At 41.2% G+C, this 20,809-nt stretch overlaps 1 protein-coding gene across 2 annotated transcripts; it reads left to right on the forward strand.

Moving 5' to 3' along the window:
* Positions 1 to 3,734: 3,734 nt before the first annotated feature.
* Positions 3,735 to 20,433, forward strand: LOC118431032 (transmembrane protein 26-like). Of its 2 annotated transcripts, XM_035842105.1 has the most exons (7): positions 3,735 to 4,574; positions 12,927 to 13,104; positions 13,798 to 13,899; positions 14,714 to 14,902; positions 15,415 to 15,645; positions 16,895 to 17,028; positions 18,082 to 20,433. In XM_035842105.1, exons 1-7 carry the CDS (start codon positions 4,378 to 4,380, stop codon positions 18,455 to 18,457), a joined length of 1,407 nt encoding a protein of 468 aa, XP_035697998.1. In that variant the 5' UTR covers positions 3,735 to 4,377; the 3' UTR covers positions 18,458 to 20,433. The 2 variants fall into 2 exon arrangements, with proteins under 2 accessions (XP_035697998.1, XP_035697999.1); XM_035842106.1 differs by lacking the exon at positions 13,798 to 13,899 and having other exon boundaries at positions 3,741 to 4,574.
* The last annotated feature ends 376 nt before the right edge of the window (positions 20,434 to 20,809 follow it).

Below are 20,809 nucleotides of genomic sequence, written 5' to 3' on the forward strand. Positions count from 1 at the left end.
AACACGGCTGGATTCCAGGCTAGTACAAGTCGATAGAACTAATGGGATCTGTAAGCGCCCACATCCTGTGCTTCCAATACTATTACAGAAACTTCCTCCCCATAATCACAGCCGCTTTCATTAACACAGTAAATGGCACATCGCGGCCCAGATAACCTTCACGAATCTTCCTTTTAATCAAGCCCTAGTCCCAGCGGGACATCGTACTGCCGTAAGCCTATAATTCTTAATGTAATAAACTTTAGGAAGTTCTGCGTGATTATGATTGGAGAAAAAAACACAAAACACTGCAGCTGTCTGATAAGACTATAGCTTGCACTATAACAGTAGAGATTTGTGGTTGTACAGAAATGTGGCTAGGTTAGTGTCACAGACTATGGATTTGTATTCTAATGCATTTTCAACGATGAATATCAGAAAAGTTTAAATCTTCTTGCCACTGTGATTAGAGGCTTTCCGCCACAGTAGTTAAATGGTTGTCCCTCAAAGGCCTCTCAGTTAATCGATGTCGTTCTGGCAGCAGCCCAAATGCGCCGGTTGATTGTCCTGTGTCTCAGGGAGCATGGTGTCTCTGGTCCGTCTGCTTCTGGAGAATACAAATTATGGCGACGTTTTGGGAAGGTCTTGTCAACTCATTAGACCTCTGTGTACTACCGTGGCCGATATCAACAATGTGCAACACACTTACTTTTCTGCTCAAGACACTTACTCTTCTGCTCAACACACTTACTTTTCTACTCAAGACACTTACTTTTCTGCTCAAGACACTTACTTTTCTGCTCAACACACTTACTTTTCTGCTGAACACACTTACTTTTTTCTGCGTGAGACACTTACTTTTTTCTGCGCGAGCCACTTACTCTTCTGCGCGAGCCACTTACTCTTCTGCGCTGCACTTACTCTTCTGCGCTGCACTTACTTACTTTTCCTGTGGTGCGCACCCCTCCCTTTATCAATGGATGGTCCCTGAATCAGGCCAAAGGTCACAAAGACCGCATAAAATGTAGTATTGACCGCATGTCAATCCTAAATTATCCTCCTTCGGATGACCCTATGAAATGACCCTTACCGTACAGTAGGGGCATCTTCTCTGGATAGTCCTAAAGAACGCTTGCAGTTAGATGTGCAAAAGTCAGGTGTGACGGATCGTTCAGTGTAATATAACCAGCTGCTGCCGGGCCGCGTGCCTGCGAAGCTGGTGTGTTACGCCGAATGGCGGTTATACTGTTGAACGGTGGGTGCGCGTCTACGTCTTAGTCAATTTATTTGTTACTTAGTACACCCCTACCCCTTTGGAGACCCTACTATGTGGATTTGGTCACAAGAAATACCCGCTTCTGATTAACAATTAGATCCTGGGAGTGGCCTGACTATGTGGATTTGGTACTGCTCCGCCCACCTAGTAGGGTCTCCAAAGGGGTAGGGGTGTACTAAGTAACAAGTCCACTCCGTCCAAAGTTAGTCCGGATCCGGGTAGTAAAATTCAGTGCTCCCACCAAAACATTACGTGCGGCAACTTGGCTATTTATTACTAAACAGACGCCGAATTCTGGACAGAGGAGCTACCAAGGCCTACCTGCCTTCTTACTCCTATCTACAGAGGAGTTAAGAGCCTCTGCCTGGTTTAGGTAAACCCTGGTAAATAAAAGTTTAAAGCTGCGCGCGAGAAACGCGCGCAGAATTTGTTTTCAAAGTTGACAATACGTTGTGATGGCAACAAAACGCGATGTTGTGATGATCAAATCGAGACTTGTCGTTATCGATCTGCATTGTCAAAATGCTATACTAAAGACCAAAAAGAATTAAATTGAATCCACAAAAACGCGCTAGGGTAAGGGTCATTTCATCGGGTCATCCGAAGGAGGATAATTTAGGATTGACATGCGGTCAATACTACATTTTATGCGGTCTTTGTGACCTTTGGCCTGATTCAGGGACCATCCATTGATAAAGGGAGGGGTGCGCACCACAGGAAAAGTAAGTAAGTGCAGCGCAGAAGAGTAAGTGCAGCGCAGAAGAGTAAGTGGCTCGCGCAGAAGAGTAAGTGGCTCGCGCAGAAAAAAGTAAGTGTCTCACGCAGAAAAAAGTAAGTGTGTTGAGCAGAAAAGTAAGTGTGTTTAGCAGAAAAGTAAGTGTCTTGAGCAGAAAAGTAAGTGTCTTGAACAGAAAAGTAAGTGTGTTGAGCAGAAAAGTAAGTGTGTTGAGCAGAAGAGTAAGTGTCTTGAGCAGAAAAGTAAGTGTGTTGCACATTGTTGATATCGGCCACGGTAGTGTACGGATGGCTACTGCAACAATCTGTTGATGGGCATGGTAGGGCATCAGTCGACTCAGACGCAGCGGAGCATCTCCAAGGAACGTATCGTTTCTAATTAGCTAGTCGCAAGGAACAGAGGCAAACACTTCCAGGAAGGAAACAGGCAGTTACGCTGTCTTTAGTTGCTAATTAGTACAATGATTTAGTCACCAGTTTCATTATTGCAACTACCACTGTACTTAAGCCATTGGTCTTGAAATGGACACATTACAGATAATACCTGTCAACACACTTAATCACCACTTCAAGAAACGTCTCCGACGGTCTGCATTTTAAAAAGTTTACTAATTCCCCTGCTATAGAGACGCTTGGTCAATTTCTGATCTAGAGTGTGTTCTTGGTTGAAGTTTTATGTAGTTCTAAGACGATGTGATGTAACGCTAGTTCACCTTTATCCGTAGGGTATCCTATATCCGTTCTTTTTAAGAACATTGTATTTAGGAATATCAAGTCAACAGATGATGGTTTCAAACAGCAATATTTTGAAAATATTACAATTTGAAACTACCGTCCATCAACTTTGATATCCCTGTATACCCTGTTTAGCAACACAACGGATATAGGTTACCCCGCGGATAAAGGTGAACTAACGTTACATACCTTTATCTATATCTTTCAACGTTGACTTTTATTCCACAAAACTCTGTAGTTACTCAGCGTGTCAGTTGACACCATACACGGTAAAGCATCGAAAGAGAGGTATTTGTCAACAAGAGCTGTCTTGCCACTTTCGAAACACCTCTTTAATTCTAGAAGAATTGCATTTTTTAAGTTACCAGCAGTAAAAAGTCCAACTCGGAACATGCCTTTGATAAGAATTTGCAACTTCACCCCGTAACCACCAAACCGCACAGGGACGTAAAAAATACTTGACGATGATAAAAACAAGTGCACATTATACACTCTTAAAGGAAATGTATCTTTACCGATCAAAATCGCAACCTGAGAATTATTCCATAGTTCCTCGGAGTGTACGTAAAATTTGGTGAAACCCACGCATCATAAATTTCTTAGCTGTTAGTTTCTATGAATTCACCGGGAAACTAGCCACTCGTATCAGACGAAACGGAAATGTGATAATCACCTAATGGCTTTTCTGCGGTAATGTGTTTAGGGATGATGAAAGAGGAAAACTGAAGATACGTAGCTTCAACGAAGGGTGAATCATTTGTATTCGTTTTCACATATTGGTTAAAATTGGGCCACTCAGAAGGCCGTGACTAGACTATGAAATGTTCTGTACTTTAAGTAGAACACTTGTCCTGCATGGGCAATCTTGATCCCAACACTACCTTTGATCTACAGACCGAATAAATCAGTCTGGATTCCTCTATTGGTTCCCGATCATGTCCCCGTATTAGATATTAGTACATTTTCCGAAAGTCTATTCCCCTGTCATTACCTCGGCCACTTTGTTTTGTGAACGCGATCCAACAGCCACTACAATGTTCAAATCGATAGGCAACATGGGACGTTGATGATGGCATGAAGCATGGATCGTTAAGAGAAATCGTCAAAGGCGAAGTCGTTAACTGTGACTCAGGGCCCTTCTAGTGTCGTTTTACTGAGAGGAGGCGGCGGCACAAGCTGCGCTATGGAGGGAATAGGGCCGGAAAGATCGCCCGGGATGATTGCTCCCACTAAAGCAGTCGTTCCCTGATGACGGTGATAAGGTTTGTCACATCTTTATGAGTAATTGTAATAATGTAAGACTCACGCGTTTAAAGCGTGCAATTATTGCTTGAAAATAAGCCTCTTCAAAACCCGCCGTAGGGACCACGCAACCTTGCTCTGTCATCACACACCTCTGCACGAGAACCTATCGTGACCAAGCACTTGGAAGACAAGAACTGTACGAAGCTCGGACCTCGGGTACGTGCCATTTGCAGCCCACTTGAGTAGCATTAAATTTTAAAGAAGCAGGTTAAGTCCCATCAGGAGAGATCAATCGCCGGCTTTGTGACTGTTGTTGCTAAGAGAGGGGTTGCGCAGAGAAGGGAGGAGGGCGTCTCTAGTGTAGACACCAGGCAAGAAGGCAAGCAGTCAGCGGAGCGCATTTAAAGATGGAGCTCCACTGCATCAATATAATAAAGGCGCTGATCACTCGTCTTCTGTTCGCTGTTCACGGACTAATCGCCATATGGAGGGTAACGGATGTGTACAAAGCGTCCATCTATTGGATCGGCCTGTCAGGACTAGCGGGGCTCTTCATCGAGACATGCTACACCGTCGGCAAGAGGAAGGGCAAGGAATACAAATGGTAAGTTTCCCCACTCATCTGGCACGCACCCTGCACCGCCGGTCGACCGTAATGTGGTTACCCGGAGGGGTGCACGAACCTTTAAGTCTTAATTTGGACTTCATCTGTTCTTAACACCATGACTTATGACAATGGGCGTCGTGTTTGGCTATTGAGAGGCAAATCTGTAAATGTGACTTGATAAAGTGACGCCAGCTCGCTTGAGGCTCAGCTCGCATGACGGCACACTTCACACTTCTTGCTTCAGAACAAAGGGACTTTCTCCCGACGGGCCCGCTGCACATCATTAGCCATACCAGTTGCATGGATGTAACACAATCTCAAGGAGACAGACGTCTATTTAACTACACCTTGGCGGTTTGGTAGAAAGAATATCAAACTAGTCCTTGACTAAACTTAAAGATAGAAATTCTTGAACACACAGTTTCTAAGAAAAGGTCCGGCGTAAGACTCTGTAAAGATCAACAATAACTTAAGAGTATCTTTTCTATCCATATCAATTCTTAAGCTGTTTTTATTTATTTATATCATTTTACATTTGCCACGTTTTGTTCAAAGTCAAACGCACGATGCTAGCCTTTTCTTGTAAAGGTCAATTGTTGCCAGTAGCACAATGAGCTGTCTTTATCGTTACCTAACTACACATTTCTGATGCTGTGTACAACTTATTTTCGACAAGCTTATTCGGCACATGAAATCTAACGGAGGAATCAGAACCAAAAATACCCATGTTAGTAATAAGTCTGTTAATCAACCTACGATGTTAAGTATCGAACATGGTTACCACTGTAACAACTGCTTTGGGCAGACAATTAAGAAAAGCCTCTTCTACACAACGCGTATAGCTTTCCAATTGTGCTCAGATCTTGAAGTACCACTGACGCTGGGGTACCGTTTGCAGGCGTCGCTGCAATTTGCCAGAGCGCTCAACGAATTTTATCGATGAAAAGTTGATCTCATTACGTTTTGTGTGTTTTGTTGTCTTTTAAGTCATACTTATGCGTTTTGCATACCATTCCCATTAGAAAGTCACATTAATAACACAAACTCGACTAAGAACGCAGCGATGCCATCAACGTACTTCAATCTAGTAAGATACATGTCCGTCCTTAAGTAAATAGGGGATGCTCCGTTTCTGTTGAGTTGATTGCATTGAAAGGACTTTATTTTATGTTATCTTTTATTTCATGAGAAATTTTGAGATGGAAAACGGCCGGACAACACATCGTGCTTAAAGTGCCTGTCGCCTCGTAATTGTATTGCATACACTTGAACTGCCTCATTCCGTAACATATCAGGTTTGTACTGAACAGTACAAGCTTCATATCCCGACAGATTTACTTTTAAAATTTGATCCATCAACATCGGGAATGACCCCTACTCCTAAAGAGTTGTGTGGTGGGCCCATAAATGTGCTTACGTTTAGGACATCCATTTAGAGTCATACCCCTTAGGATGTACGTGAGTGAAGCTAAATATTCATTTACTTCCAAGTCCAGTAAGCAAAATGGTGTGAAGTGCCTTTACAAAGGCACGACTTCGGACATGCTAGGGATTCAAACTCGGTGCCACCAGGTCCTGAGTGAACAACCATAACCTCTAGGCCATCGTGCCACCGTGCCAAGTTTTGACCCATTTCAGCTTCCCGGCGGCATTTGTTCTTAATCCCTCCTATAACCGGTGTTAAAGCTGTTTGATCGGCCGCTCTACAGTGTGTCATTCATCTATCCTCGATCGATGTCAGATTAGCCTAATGGCAGTGGTAATGTGGTCAATCAAGCCAATTCCACTTTTAATTAAGCGGCTTGACGTGGAAATGCTCTGCACACACTTCCATAAATCTTAAAGAGAAGACATTGCGGATAGAACTATTCATCCTTCCTGTATTGATTGGGCTAATCAGTAGTATGTAGGAAAGGGCACAACCCGCCGTAAGTGCAAATACGTGCTGTCTACGTCCCAAAGCATGGGCAATCTTTTGGTATCCGTAAGTGGTAAGTAACGCCTCTGTACGAACTCATAGGGAAATCCGACGGATTTTGGAGCACGCAGACACGCCGTAGAAATTTACATGCAGGCAAAACTTTGCGTGCCATCGGGCTGCGGATTCACCTCCCGCACGTGCCAGTACGGGCGACGCGCCTGCCCTGTACAGCCTGAACGTTTTCCGAAATACGTTGCGAACGTGGCCTCCCCCAAAAAACGTATGGACAAATTGCACGTGCGGCGAGTTGGGCCCTTATATTAGCCTTACAGAAAGGAGAGCTAGTGGCCGTTTTCTTGACTAAAGCCCTGGTTACACATAGCCGACCATACCCCCTTTCTCCATTGTCATGTCCATTCAACCAAACCGAAAGAATCACTCTGTTTAGAGAAGCCACAAAGACTTATCCCAACTTCCCCACATTGACAGACGAACAAAAAAAACAACAACACTTTTCTCTTAAAATCGCATAACCCACAAATTTGAGAAAAAGTGGGGCTTTTTGTCTCCCTCTGCTTCCAAAGAAGAAGTCAATCCAAACCTGTTTAGAAATAGCCAACACTAGTATTAGAGTAGAAGATTGTTCATAACTGTCCATTGATAGTTACGTATATCTACTATGTTTATACCATGTACTTGCAATTAGCACGAACTTGCAAATAAACTTATTCTATTATCTAACCAAGGTTGGTAAGGTCAAGAGCAATAAGGCCAGTTTTAGGCCACGTCTATCTTTTACTCCCAACCATGTCTCAACCATGTTCCAACCGTGTCCCAACCATTTCCCAACCAATAAGAGACTTACTGCCAACTGACCCTGGTTTCTAACCTACTCACAACCATCCCTATCTAAAGCCGCAGACTGCCCTCTCGATTGATTCCCAACCGATTGCCAACCATGTCACAAATTAACAGCTTGGTTTTTGTAGCAGGGGTTAATTTAGTTTTGAGCCCTTACTTCTATGGTACATTATCGGGAGACCAAATCAGGATTATAGGTCTTTTAGGTTCTTCTGTGTTTTTGGTCGTGTGTCGGTTGGGTGAAGGTCGGGGTGATATAGCACGTTCTGGTTCTCTTATTGGTTGTGAATGCAAAGCCGGATTTGTTTAAGGTTTGGGGCTAAGTCATGGCAAGTGGTCATGGTTAGGTTAGGAACTAGGCGGGCGTAATTCAGTTTTCAGTTTTGGCGTGGTTGAGAGCTGAATTTTGACTGCTGACTCACTCCTGAGCACCCTCCGACCACCATCCAACCCATTCTAGACCTTTCCTCTAGACCCGAATGTTTTACATTTTCATTCGGTTTTTCAACGAAACATTCGTCTTGCGCGGCCGACCACCAGCCAACCAAGGCCGACCTTGCTCACAACCCATTCCCAACCATGGTCTGGGAAGTTCGGATCGAGGCCATGTTTGGCTATGCGCAACCGATGCTCAAGGCTGAGGCCAATTTATCGGAATTGGGTACACAGTAACGCAAACTTCATCAATAAGTTATTGGCATAGTCAATTAATAATGTACTGCTGTTAAGGCTGCAATGAATATTTCATTTTCTTTATTTTCGGCCGTTTTGTTATAGCAACATCATTATATGTTGTCATAGACCTCTTTATTAGCCTATGAAAGTGTATTGTGAGCACTAGTTTATTTGTAACATGTATAACGAATCAAAATGAAGGGTACTTTGGTCATCAGAATTGTAGTTTAGTACAGCATCAGTCTTGTTTGACATAAGTGTGTGCTAAAAACATCACACATGTTCAAGATTCTTGATACCAGAAGTAGATTCGTCTTTAGATCCGACAGTCCTCAAAATGCTAAATACATAAATTTAACAAATTGCTTTGTGATTAGAAAGAATAGTGACACGGTTAGCCCCACCTGATTGTATGGAGTTCTTCCTTATTATCCTTTATTGTTTAATTAATAAAATCTTATTTTCCCATACTGTTTAATTAGTAGAATTGTAAAATATATTCTGCATTCTTTTTTTTTTTAGTTTATAGTTGGCCATACAAAAGTGACTGTACTTTTTGTCGTGTCAATAAAGATTGCATGTTTTCGTACAAGAAAAGTATTGGAATTTCCCACCTACTATGACCTGCGTTTGTCAAAGAGTTTCGAAGTCATTTCAATCACTTGCCCCGCTTTCATTGTGCGAAATAGAAGCTCCGCCATGGGGTTTTTCATCTCCGGCATATTTCTTATTTCTCTGGCGCGACATATATTTAACTTGTTGATGTCCGATAGAGACACAATGACTGAAAGGAAAGGCATTATTGTGAATCGAACTTTATTGCTGTCATTAAATGTAGTAGTTTCCTAAGAGGTCATAATAACAGTGTGCAACAAAAACGTACTGCATCAATCAGGTTGGAATCTATAGAATGGCGCACGGGTTGAAGTGAGTAGCTATAGGTCAGTAAATATATATATTACACAGCTATCAATAATAATGTTGCAGCCTTTTAATATCAAGCATAAATTCTATACCCTGCGTTGATCCTTGCTTCTTGGGGCGTTCACTGGGCTCCAGCGATGACCACTACAATAGCAAACAATAAATCAGTATATTCCAGCCGCATCTAGGACTTTGTGATTCCCATAAAGACTTGAGCCGCGTCAAATGGCTAGATCAGTGGGCAGTACTAAAAATGATGGCGGTACAAATACTTCAATCATCGATAAAAATATCTTTTGTTACACATTCTAATTCTGTTGTCACCCTTGCGGACATGATTTTAGAAATTTCGATACAGCTACCGACGATGGAAAACCTTTTCAATGTTCTTTCACGGTTCAGTTTAGCTGGAATTGTTTCATTTGTGCATGTAAACTTTCTACTGTAAACTAGAGCGTGAAAATCAGCAAATAGCTCTCCTCGTTACTCGCTTCGATCCACAGATACCAGAGGCCGTACAGACTCAACCAAGCAAGTTCCGCCATATGGCACCCTCCGAACAGTTTCATACTCCATAAGTTACTGATTCTCATAACCTTTGGTGCAATAAAGATGGTGAATATTACAAATGATATTATATAGTGATATTAGGAACGATATGTCCATGTGAACATGACCTTTCTTTTAGTAACGTGTTTCCGCATACCACAGATGACATGTGTCAGCAAATACTCGACAGTTAACACATAAATCCCAAGCAGTACCTCATAACGTTAGAATGAAGTGTCGTTTCCTAGACAAATTGCCACATATGTGCAACTGCATTCGATTTCTGTGCAACTCAGACGTTCACAGAACATGCACATGGACTTCAATGCTGTTTTAATTTAGCCCTACCTTTTTTATATTCTTTATTGTCATGTTCATTCACTTTTTGTTATCGATAGATTCTATTAATTCAATTAATGATGTATTGTAATTGTTATTAGCTTTTATTACGTTTGTGCAGATTTTTAAAAACTTTTTTATTGTATTGAGTTTTCAGTTATTACGTACATATCGTAACGATTTGTTGATTTTTGTACCATGGAGGTGTTGGTCCTGTAAATAATCCACCAATCCTGTTGCCGGCACTCTGCAGATTTTCTAGAATTCTGTGAAGCTAAAATGATCAAATAGATAAAGACTGGGGCGATATGAAATTGGGTTCCTGATAGAATGTATCGTTATTCAGATTCTTTTCAAAAACTTTTGACAGCTAGGATCATCTTAAGTAGACGCTTTAATTGTGGTTAACGCTAAATCCGTCGAGAAGAAATAGCTCAAATTCTAGCATTATGAAATAAATGATATTCTATAGATAAATATGATGCCAAGTTAAATTTACGCCACATAAGCCTTAACTTATAACCTATCCACCACCTGAAAATCAACACCACAGCATGGCCAGATCCAAAGATATGATACAAAGCGTGCTGCTGCAGTATCATGTTCAACCATCAGGGGGCCCAAAATCGACCTTTACTGTTATTTACCACCCACCTACCATACCAAATCCATTCAACGGTTCTTGAGATATAACCCTACATACCGTCCGGACCCAAAACTTTACCACCATCTTCATGTAGGTAATAATATTTTAGATGGTTTAAATCTATTACACGGGATTTATGACAGGGGAGGAGGTCAGAAAAGGACTATAGTATATTATAGTTGCATGCTAAAATGTTAGTGATGCGGCAAGACTAGCCCCAAGAGACACTGTTCTAAAGGTGCAGCCAACACGGCTACAAGCCCCAATTTCACGCTCTTCCATTGACAAGAGCACGTTCTAATTTCACGGCATACAATACCAGAGTACAAAGTTTGCACTTCGGTGAACGTAAGTCAGATGTTACAAGTGTTCTTTGCAATTCTGTGTCGTAGAAACTGCACTGTCTCATAGTGGTCATGAAGCGGTACATGTAAATGTCAATGTATGTAATTGTTCTCACTTTTCAATAAAGAAAATTTTAAAAAAAGGATTTAAAAAAAATAACGCCTGTTCAATGTCAGAGTTTGCGCTTCGGTGAGCCTCAGTCAGATGTTACAAGTTTTCTTTGTGATTCTGAAATGGTCAAAGTCGGTTGTTACTTTCTCTCGCAGCAACTTTCGTGTAAGAAGTTATTTACCTGAGTGAAAGAAAACGGACAAGGGACTTTGCTTACGAAGTAACAAGACAGACTCAAAGTACCAAAATGTTTTGTATAAAGGATATCATCCCCTCACCTCATCTCACCTCACACATCATCTCCACCCATCTTCATATTCATAACAGTATAGCCGATATTTGTACACAAGGCATATCTAGACTCAGTACGAGTAGTTTCTTTAACACATCTATATTCAAATGGCCATGATACAGGTACTCATGGACATGATGTAGGCACTAAAAGATCTGGCTGTATGTAGGAAAACATTTAAGACCTACAAAAACAACAAATTATTTTCAAAAGGCTGCCGTTCCACAAGATGGCGACCATGGTGTGACCTCACTGCGACTTAGATTGACCATTTGTCAAATCGCCCGGTCACAGCGAGTTCGCCGTCCTAGTGGAATGGCGGTATAATGAAATCATCTCGCATTGTCATCACCATGATCTATTTCTGTCTCACTGTCATGGACGTCTCGATCGAACCTCTTGCCGGTGAAACGACCCTTGGGGTTTTAACAATCGTGACCGAATCCTCCGAGGAGCATGGAGAGACAGAGGTTCCCTTCAGTGAAAATGCATTAACGGCAACGTCATTGTACATACATCTTACCTGAAGTCTTTCCAAATGACGTCTTCAGTCATTGAACATGGTTTCTGGTGGTAATGAATAAGACAGAAGTAGATTATGTGGATTCTAAGGAGGACTTAGCAATGACCTAGACCTTATTTTTTAGACGGATGTTCCTTTCATTGAAAATGCATGCCAGGTGACCAACGACTTACCTAAAGTCTTTCCGAATGACGTCGTCAGTCATTGAACATGGTTTCTCATGGTAATGAATAAGAGAGAAGTGGATCATCTGGATTCTAAAGAGGACTTAGCAATGACCTAGACCTCATTGTCTGCTCTTCCTGCACGCAAACGTGAGATAGTCAATGACAGGCGATCAGCGGAGGATGGGCTTTAAGAAGACGAATGACATGTTATGAACACAAAAAGCGCGACGTCTTGCAATTCTTTCGGGACGGAACTGCACTTTGTCGTATTGTGTCACGGACGGAAGCAATGTATGTGTGGGCAAAGCAACCTAACGATTCCTTTTCGTCGTTTATTTTATTGTTTCTCTGTTCGAAGTACATTCGGAACACTCTGCGAATCATTAGATTGCATAGTATAGAACGTGGTACCAAATTACCCCAATCAACATATTTCTTTATTATCACTTGACAACATATTCAGAAAAAATAAAAGCATACTACAAATCGTCACTTGGATCTATTTCTTCTCACTATCCTTGATACTTAGTCATAGTAGTACCCATAAGATAAATGAATACCGACCTCCCATAGTGTCTAGTACTATCTACAACCAAACATTTTCAGAAGGGTACTGATTGTAGTTTTATTGAAGCCAAGTGTTGAAAATGTCATAATACTATGCCATTGACATCATTCTATGGTTTGTCGACCCCCCCCCCCCAATTTTATACCATCATAGGTAAGATAAATAAGATAACTGAAAGATGAAAGCTTTTTTCTGGTTTCTGATAGTTAAAAATAACTGAATTCCAAAGAAAATTACAGCTGTAGATAGAACCAGGGCCGGCTGCAATGCAAAGTGTCGACATCAAAAATCAATTAGTAATACACATTATGCGTACGAGAATTAACAGACTGACAGGTATACAAACAGACATATTAACGTAGATTTCTACAGGCCTTTAAGACAAGTACACAAGTATAACTAAAACCTACTGGTTCTATTTCTCCAAGGTGGTGCCCGAGTTTTTTCTTCTATCTCTCTGTCATGGTCCCGGCCATCTGGTTTCTGGAATTGCAACGATTGGACGAACGCATCCAACTGGAAGTGGACATACAACTCAAGCTGATGAACACGACTTCTACCAAGGAAGAGGAGGACAGTGGTGGTCCGATAAGGATCGTGGAAGGGGTAATTATAAGAGTTTTAATCGTTCTAAGATATTTCTACCTCACTTACGTTCATAATGGGTTAGTATTCTAAGCTTGAGGAGAGTTCATCTACATTATCTAGATGTCTGGAAATTGTATGTGTTTGATATGAGATCGTATGGGTTATCTTACATTGCTTTCTTTTGCGACTTAAAAGAACGTTCAGTTATGTACATGCACATCTGCACAATTATTCTCCTTTATCAGCGTTACCTTTCCCTTTGCAATCCGCATGTTGCAAACAAAAGTGACAACTCATCTACAGCACTTTCCAAAACCCGCATTCCACTAGCCCTGCGACCTTTATGCGATCACCGTGCGGCCTAGAATACGACAGATCGCTCAATCCCATATTTTAAAATAACGACTGCTTTTACGTTTTGTGTGCTTTGTAGTCGTTTCAGTAATACCTTTCCATTTGCTTGATATTCCAATTTTACGTTAGGTCAGATTTAGCTAGCATTAAGCTGGCAGCACAATCGCCGTCTAGTGGAATGGGGGATAAGAGAGCACGCTTTCTACATGAATGCTACCTCAGCTGGTGTAAATGCATCCTTACCTCCTTCACTCGCACTCTAACCCTACCGATACTTCGCTTGTATCCATTACCCTCATGTTCCCTTCCCTCCGCCGCTGCTGCATCTTGCCTCCCCCTGTTGGTAACTCCCACCAGCAAAAGTTCTTCACGCGTTTCAAATGTACAAGGCGCAGGCGGCCACGGAGCACCAATATCGTCATTCCAGAAATACCCGGACTTCCCATCAACCTTAACGAGGTACACTATAAAAATGGAGAGTTTCGTGTGTTTTACAGTGAAAACAACAGAACGAATATTGCAAGGAACACATGTAAGTCTCCCCTTGTATGTACTTGACCACATTATCCACCAATCAAGTGCATCCAAGTTAGTTCATCTGTGGGTGAGACTTATGGAAGCCAACAAACCGTCAAACCATCATGGTAAAATACACGAAACGCTCCGATTTTATAGCGTATACTTGAGCGAATAAAGCATTCATTGGACGACAGTACCTCTAAGTACTTGTAGTCTTATAGTTGTTATCCGGTCTTTGATACGTTTATTAAGGGTAGGCATGCACGGAAACAACATCTAAAGGGAATTCAGTTTCTACAACCGGATTTAAATCGGAGATTTACTTCTGGACGTTTTGAGTGACATCCATCAATTTTTCTTCAGCCAACCGACACTCTTCTTCAGATTCTAGTAATTCTAGTAATACTGGAGAAAATCATTATGATGGATGTCACTCGAAACGTCCGGAGTCAATGTTAAGTTGCAGAGACTGGTTTCATTTTATTCTGAAAATTTCTGTCTATAATCTAAGTGACATATCACGGCAGCAAACTCTTTATTTGAAATGTGTTATGCGTTATCAAAAAAAATTAGCTAAAGCTTGAGTTGACGCCCAGGTTGACATTCTTATTGAGCTGGGTTCTGAAGAGTGGATGTTGGCTGGGATACTGTGAAAGTTTCTGTCTAGAATCTAATTAGCATATCATCACAGCAATCTCTCTTTGCTAAAATTGTGTTATATAGAAAATGACCTAAAGCTTGAGTTGCCGCCCAGGTTGACATTCCCCTGGAGCTGAGTTCTGAAGAGTGGGTGCTTGCCGTAGAGCTGGGCATGCTGTTCCTGCTCATCTTCGGCCGATGGGTCATGCCGCGGGGCGAGGTGACGCGAGACCAACTCTCGCAGCTGCTCTTCGTATATCTAGGCAGCGCCGCCGATATTCTGGAGTTCTGCGACACCCTGAAGGTCGGAACACTTTGCCGGTTTATTCAATTATCAAGTCACAATTATTTCCTTGTGTTGTACGTCATAATCGTCATGCTCTCATCGTGGATTGTGAAGATATGATGATAAACATACAAATCTATTTACCTGTCTTTCTGTTTATTCAAGGTTCAATACATTTCATCCTATAGTTTTTAGTTACATTCTAAGAAGAGAAAGCCCTTACTGTGTACAAATAGATGATTATGTCAATGAGACCCCCGAAGCGCGGGAAGGATCAAATTACGAAAGGCACTGGACTTAAGTTTGCGGAAACAGGTGCAATGGACCGTGCAACTTGGAGAGTTCTGATGGAGAGGAGCAAGGGGCCAGTCCCTGGCTTTAGCACTTAGGCAGGAAGGCAGGCAGACGTAAACAATATGTTAACTCAACATGTTGATATTTTCATATACCTGTTTGCTACCCCATTTTTGTTTTACTTGTTTGTAGGTATGTTGATGATGATGATGAATCTTCTCAACTTTCTTCTGTAGGTGGATGAGGTGAAGACGAACAAGACTCTCACCATCGTGATCTTGGCCGTTTTCTCCTGGAGTCTCATGCAGTTCACACTGGTCATGACCGCGACCCGCTCCCGTACCCGCAAGGCAGGGGCCACACCGAAAGGAAAGGGACAGAAAGTCAGATGTGACTGCGCAAAGTGCTGTGAGTGCACGTGCTTCGACACAGACGTATGGGCAACGATCGTGTCCATATGCCTACAGGTATACTCATGTGTTTATTCTGTACCTAGCTTTTAGCTTTTATGAACAAACGTAAGAATTTCTTCATCTAATTTTTTGTTTGAAAAACTAGCATGCATGCTATCTAGCTTCATGACGTTAATTATCTGCTATGCTATTGGTATGACAATATATGCTATTGAAAGCGCTGGAATCTATGCGTTTGAACTAGTATTGTATCCTCAACCTATTTTTTATATAGAGACACTGGCAGCTTTGGCAAACTTGTCTTCATCCTGCAATGATTCTCAAAGGTTTACCACAGAGTATACTAAAATATCATCAATTTGCCAAAACTTGAATCATGTATATTGCCTCAGACCACCACCAGTATCAGGCAATGTCACTCACCATCATCGTTTTCTGCAAGATAGAAATTCTTAACTAATACATTATTAAGGTGAAATCTGCAGCGGATGTATCAGTTTGTTTGATGTTGTGAACTCTTTCATCAGAAATACTTTCTATCTCATCTATGTTGATACTGATTCTTGTGAAACAATTATTGCCGGACAACATGACGTAAAAGTTAAGATATTTTCATATTTAACAATCTACGGTTATCACTGTTGATAAATTCCAAAAATGCTTGGAATGTTTGATTCACCGGATAACATGTACACTTTTCTTCCCAATGAGTCATAAGGGTTCATCTGACATTCCATACCTCCTCCATTACTAACCATTCATCCAGCAGGTGCTACGGTTCCACCAGCTCTCTACATGTAGCCGCAATGGGCCGCCCTACAACAAACAAATAAACAAACAAACAAACAAACAAACAAACAGACAAACATGAAACGTCATAATCGGTCGAAAGCTATGGCAAGTGAAACAATATCTGGTTTCTTGAATTAAGAGTCAGCATTTCTTTTTTCGCTAACTAAGAATAAGGATTTTTACAACATTTTAAAAACAAAGAACTCACAGGTTTCAAATCAATTTGGTTGTATGTGAATACGGACTATGTTCTTTTCAAACTTATTTGACCAGAATATCACTCAATAAGCATGTCGTCAATCTAGACATTATGGGATTTCGTTTGATCTGAATCAAACTATATTATAATACTAGTATCCTGAAGGTATTCCGGGATCTGAACTTTAGTAGTGACCGCTTTTCCAAAATCATATATCCAGTTGCTTGTGAGTAATTGCTATTTTGGCGTATCTTACTACCTGGATGTCTAACCTTCATCGACATATCACTTAAGATGTACCGTGTTTGGCAGGACGGTCCGTTTCTGGCTACTCGTCTTGTGCTAGTGGCGTATTACCGCGTCATCAACCACATGAGCATCTTCTTCACATGTAAGAACATGACGGTGATGCTGCTGCAACTGTACCGCCTCATTGTCATCTACAGGTAATACCCCCTGTCCACTAGGACGGCGCTCTCGCCGCGCTCCCTCTGCGACCTAAAATCAGACAGATCGCCCGACGAATTGTATAGAAAAGAAACGAATCCTTTTACACTTTATGTGTTTTGTTGTCTTCTCGGGCACACTTTTACATTTTGAAGAATATACCCAGTGTGGAAGCGAAGGATACACATATCCAATTTAGATTGCAGTGAGAGCGCAGCGCGATCGCCGTCTGGTGGAAAGGGGGCCTAACAGCTTTAACCCTAGGAGTGCTATGTTTTGTATGAAAACTTGCAGGAGCTTTTCAAGATTGATAGGTTATTTATGCACAATATGGGTCTATATGCAATCAACAACCAACGTTTCGGTGACGTCTTTTCCTTCTCAGGACAATACTGACTGGTGCTATCATATTCCACACTGTAGCTATAGGTGTCGCCGCTAGCAATGCGGTCCCAAACGTAAGGTATTGCAAATTATATATGTGGTTCCAAACGTAAGGTATTGTACATTGTGCAAATGTATAAGAAGCGCATGTTTGGGACCGCACATATGGCAATTCATTTGGAACCACATTGTTAGCAGCGACACCTAGCTGTATATTGTGGAATAGCACTAGTAAACAGAAGGTGTGTGATAGACGGTCACCGACACTTCGGTGGTTGCTTATACATAGGTCCTTTCGGCGAATAAAGAACCTTATTATCCCGTGATTTTCCAACCTGATGAAATTATTCACGAAGCCATGGGTATGGCAGGATGAATTGCCATTATGGTACTTCAATGATGGTTATTGATTATGAATAACGTAGGCGCTCCGCTAGAAGTCAGACTTTGCTTCAAATTGTTTTTTGTATGCTAGTGTAGCTTAATGGGCAATGCCAGTTTTGTATAAATGATACATGTATACGTTTTGTATATGTCATGCATATGGTTGAATGTAATGTTGTCCATGATGACTAGCATCTAGATTAACTACTCACTAGATTCTAGATCAACTCAAGAAATGAATTGCTCCTAGACCAACATCATTTTTCTAAATACCTCATCCACAGTGAAAAGGCAAACGATGACAAAGATGAAGACAACAACAAATCCAACATCGTTGCGCTGGAAGAAGGCTACTACAGGAAGAAAGACAGCCCGAGTCCTCTGCACATAAAGCACTCCAAGTCGCCGAGGAACCACCGGAAAGACATGAGCCCAAACCTCGCCAACTTGTCACCCAACACCGTGTCTGCCATGATGGAGTCTGCCCTAATGGAGGATAGAAATGTCTTTAACGACAAGAAGATAGCCAAAGCCATGGCCAAGCAACGGGCCAAACAGGAGAAAGCGTTGATCAAGCAAAGGGCGAAAGAAGAGGCAGCGTTGTCGAAGAAGAAGGCAAAAGAGTCAAAGAGAAGGAGCAAATCGACCAAAAAGACTTGACCTTGATTTTTAAACTTGAACTATGGACTTGAAAACGTGAGGAAACCATAGTGAACAAGTTTAAACTTTGTTCTAACACAATTTTGTGTTGGAACAAAGTTTAAACTTTTTTACTATGGAATTTACCAACACAGATGAGCTTTCATTCGGATGTGATGAAACCAGTTAGCGGGTTCACGAGCAGCGCGTATGATGTACGTGAGAGCACAGAAACTATCCGACATCAGAATACAGTACTGTCGGTTAACGTTAACAACGATTAAACATTAACAAAAAACACCGTCAATTTATCCAGAGTGGTAAGACATCCATAATTACATCCACGTAAATCCTACGCGTCGTGAAATACATTTGGTAAACTTGACGTTTTAGTAGCAAATAGATAAATGAAAGCTTTAAACATTGAAACTGTTTGCCAGAAAGCCGAAGAAAGTTGTCGTTTGACAAACCATGAGGGCTTAAAATGACAATGTGGACTTCTGGAGTAGTCTGTGAACATCCCTCATTATTGTAGATCGATGTTTTGGTCATACATTTTTGTGTCTACCTCAAGTGACTGACCGTACTATGCAGTGTAAACGTTGTACCGTGAGCGTTATTAAGATGTGATGATTTATTTGACATCCCATACATGTAGCTTGCATCTGTTTTGGCTAGCAAGAGACGTTGTATTTCAAGATCTAAGAAATCACAATCTACACTTCTAACACTGGGCTTCTTAGACAAGCTGCATTATGCAGTGCGGCATCTCTCTATCTCTCCCTTTTCTCTTTATTCTTCACTCCCTTTCTCTCTCTGTACCGCCTTTGCCCTAATCTACTTTCCATCCTTTTCCTTTGGCCATAGAATAGGCTACCAGGGTTACATTGTAGTCTTCTGAAAATCATGATTATTGTACATTGTGTAAATATGTTTTCCACGATTGCTGACTATACCGAGGAGTGTATATGACTTAAATTATCTCCCAATCAATCAAATATATGTATGATACATGCTCCTTTAAGTGGCCGGTTAACAATAGCAATGGTCTTGGTAGCGATGTTGTATGCCAGCTTAAAAGAAAACAAATTAAGTATAACTTGTATTGAAGATTTCTTGTACCGTCATCGACATCGAACCACAGTTTACAAATCTGCCGGCGTGTAAAGAAGTAACACAAAATCAAGCCATGCTATTGCTTATGTGATACATAGATTATATTGTACATATTCATGATACATTGTTATGATGTTCAACTATAGTTGATATTGGTGAGGATGGTTAGATGTGCTGTCAATGGTGTTGTGTTGTCATTGTATTGTTTTAGCGACTGAATGACTAAGTTGTTTTGTGAACGCTCTACTCGCGAGCGGAAATGTGTTATGAATACATTATGTATGTTACCCGGAAATCATACATAACCAAAGTATATTCGTGGACCAGAGAGGCTGTATAAGACGACAGTATGTGTGTAACGGTACAAAGAACGAATGAGACTTTTAACCAGACTTACTCCCAATGCTTGTGATAAGTGTCAATGACGATGGTATTTGTATCACTTAAAATTAGTAAAGAGAGGACTGTGACAACAACGTCAAGAGTGTGATCATCTACAAGCAAAACCTATATTTTAGTCTACACATGTTCTATAAACTACTGACAATAAGGCGGAAAGTAGCATTTATCAAACAGCATAGTAATGTCTCTCTCTCTCTCTTTGATGCTTTCAATACGTTTGTTGTCAGGCCGCTGGTTTTGTTCAGATCAATGACTAGTGATATAATTGTCACCACGACGTTGGTAGAAGCGGAGAAGTTCTTGTTGTAAAAATAAGAGAATGAAAAAGTAAAGAAAATAGCTTTACGCTTAAAGGCGTAGTTTCGTTTTCATAATTCTACGTACTGGACTATCAATAGCTGGCTTGGGTGGTACTGTTACAACGGTCAAACGTATGAAATTCGGAGAAATATGTTATATAAAGGTATCGACAGGAAAAACTAAAAAAATTCAACCTTTATATTGATTTTTTTATTTCATCACATAATTTCACAAGTCGGGGGGGAACCTATTATACTATGAATTCAAATCCATCTGCAGTACCATATCGTTACACCTTTAAAGCAATTTTTTGGGTTTCCTCGTTGGCTGTCCAAAAATGTTGAACGTTACACTTTTCCAAGGGCACAAATCTGTCAGACACATGCGTCATACAGGTGTTCTACTGACTCTATACAAGGACGATATATTACGTCCTCGCTCTATGCTATAGGCTGCGATCACGTGGCCGACTTGGGTCAATACCCGCAAAATAGGGCATGTTTTTAGGGCACATGTTTTATGCAGATTCCAAAAGTTTGAATCAAATTTTGACTT

This window comes from Branchiostoma floridae, chromosome 14 (genome assembly GCF_000003815.2).
Source record: "Branchiostoma floridae strain S238N-H82 chromosome 14, Bfl_VNyyK, whole genome shotgun sequence".
Taxonomy (NCBI): Eukaryota; Metazoa; Chordata; class Leptocardii; order Amphioxiformes; family Branchiostomatidae; genus Branchiostoma; species Branchiostoma floridae.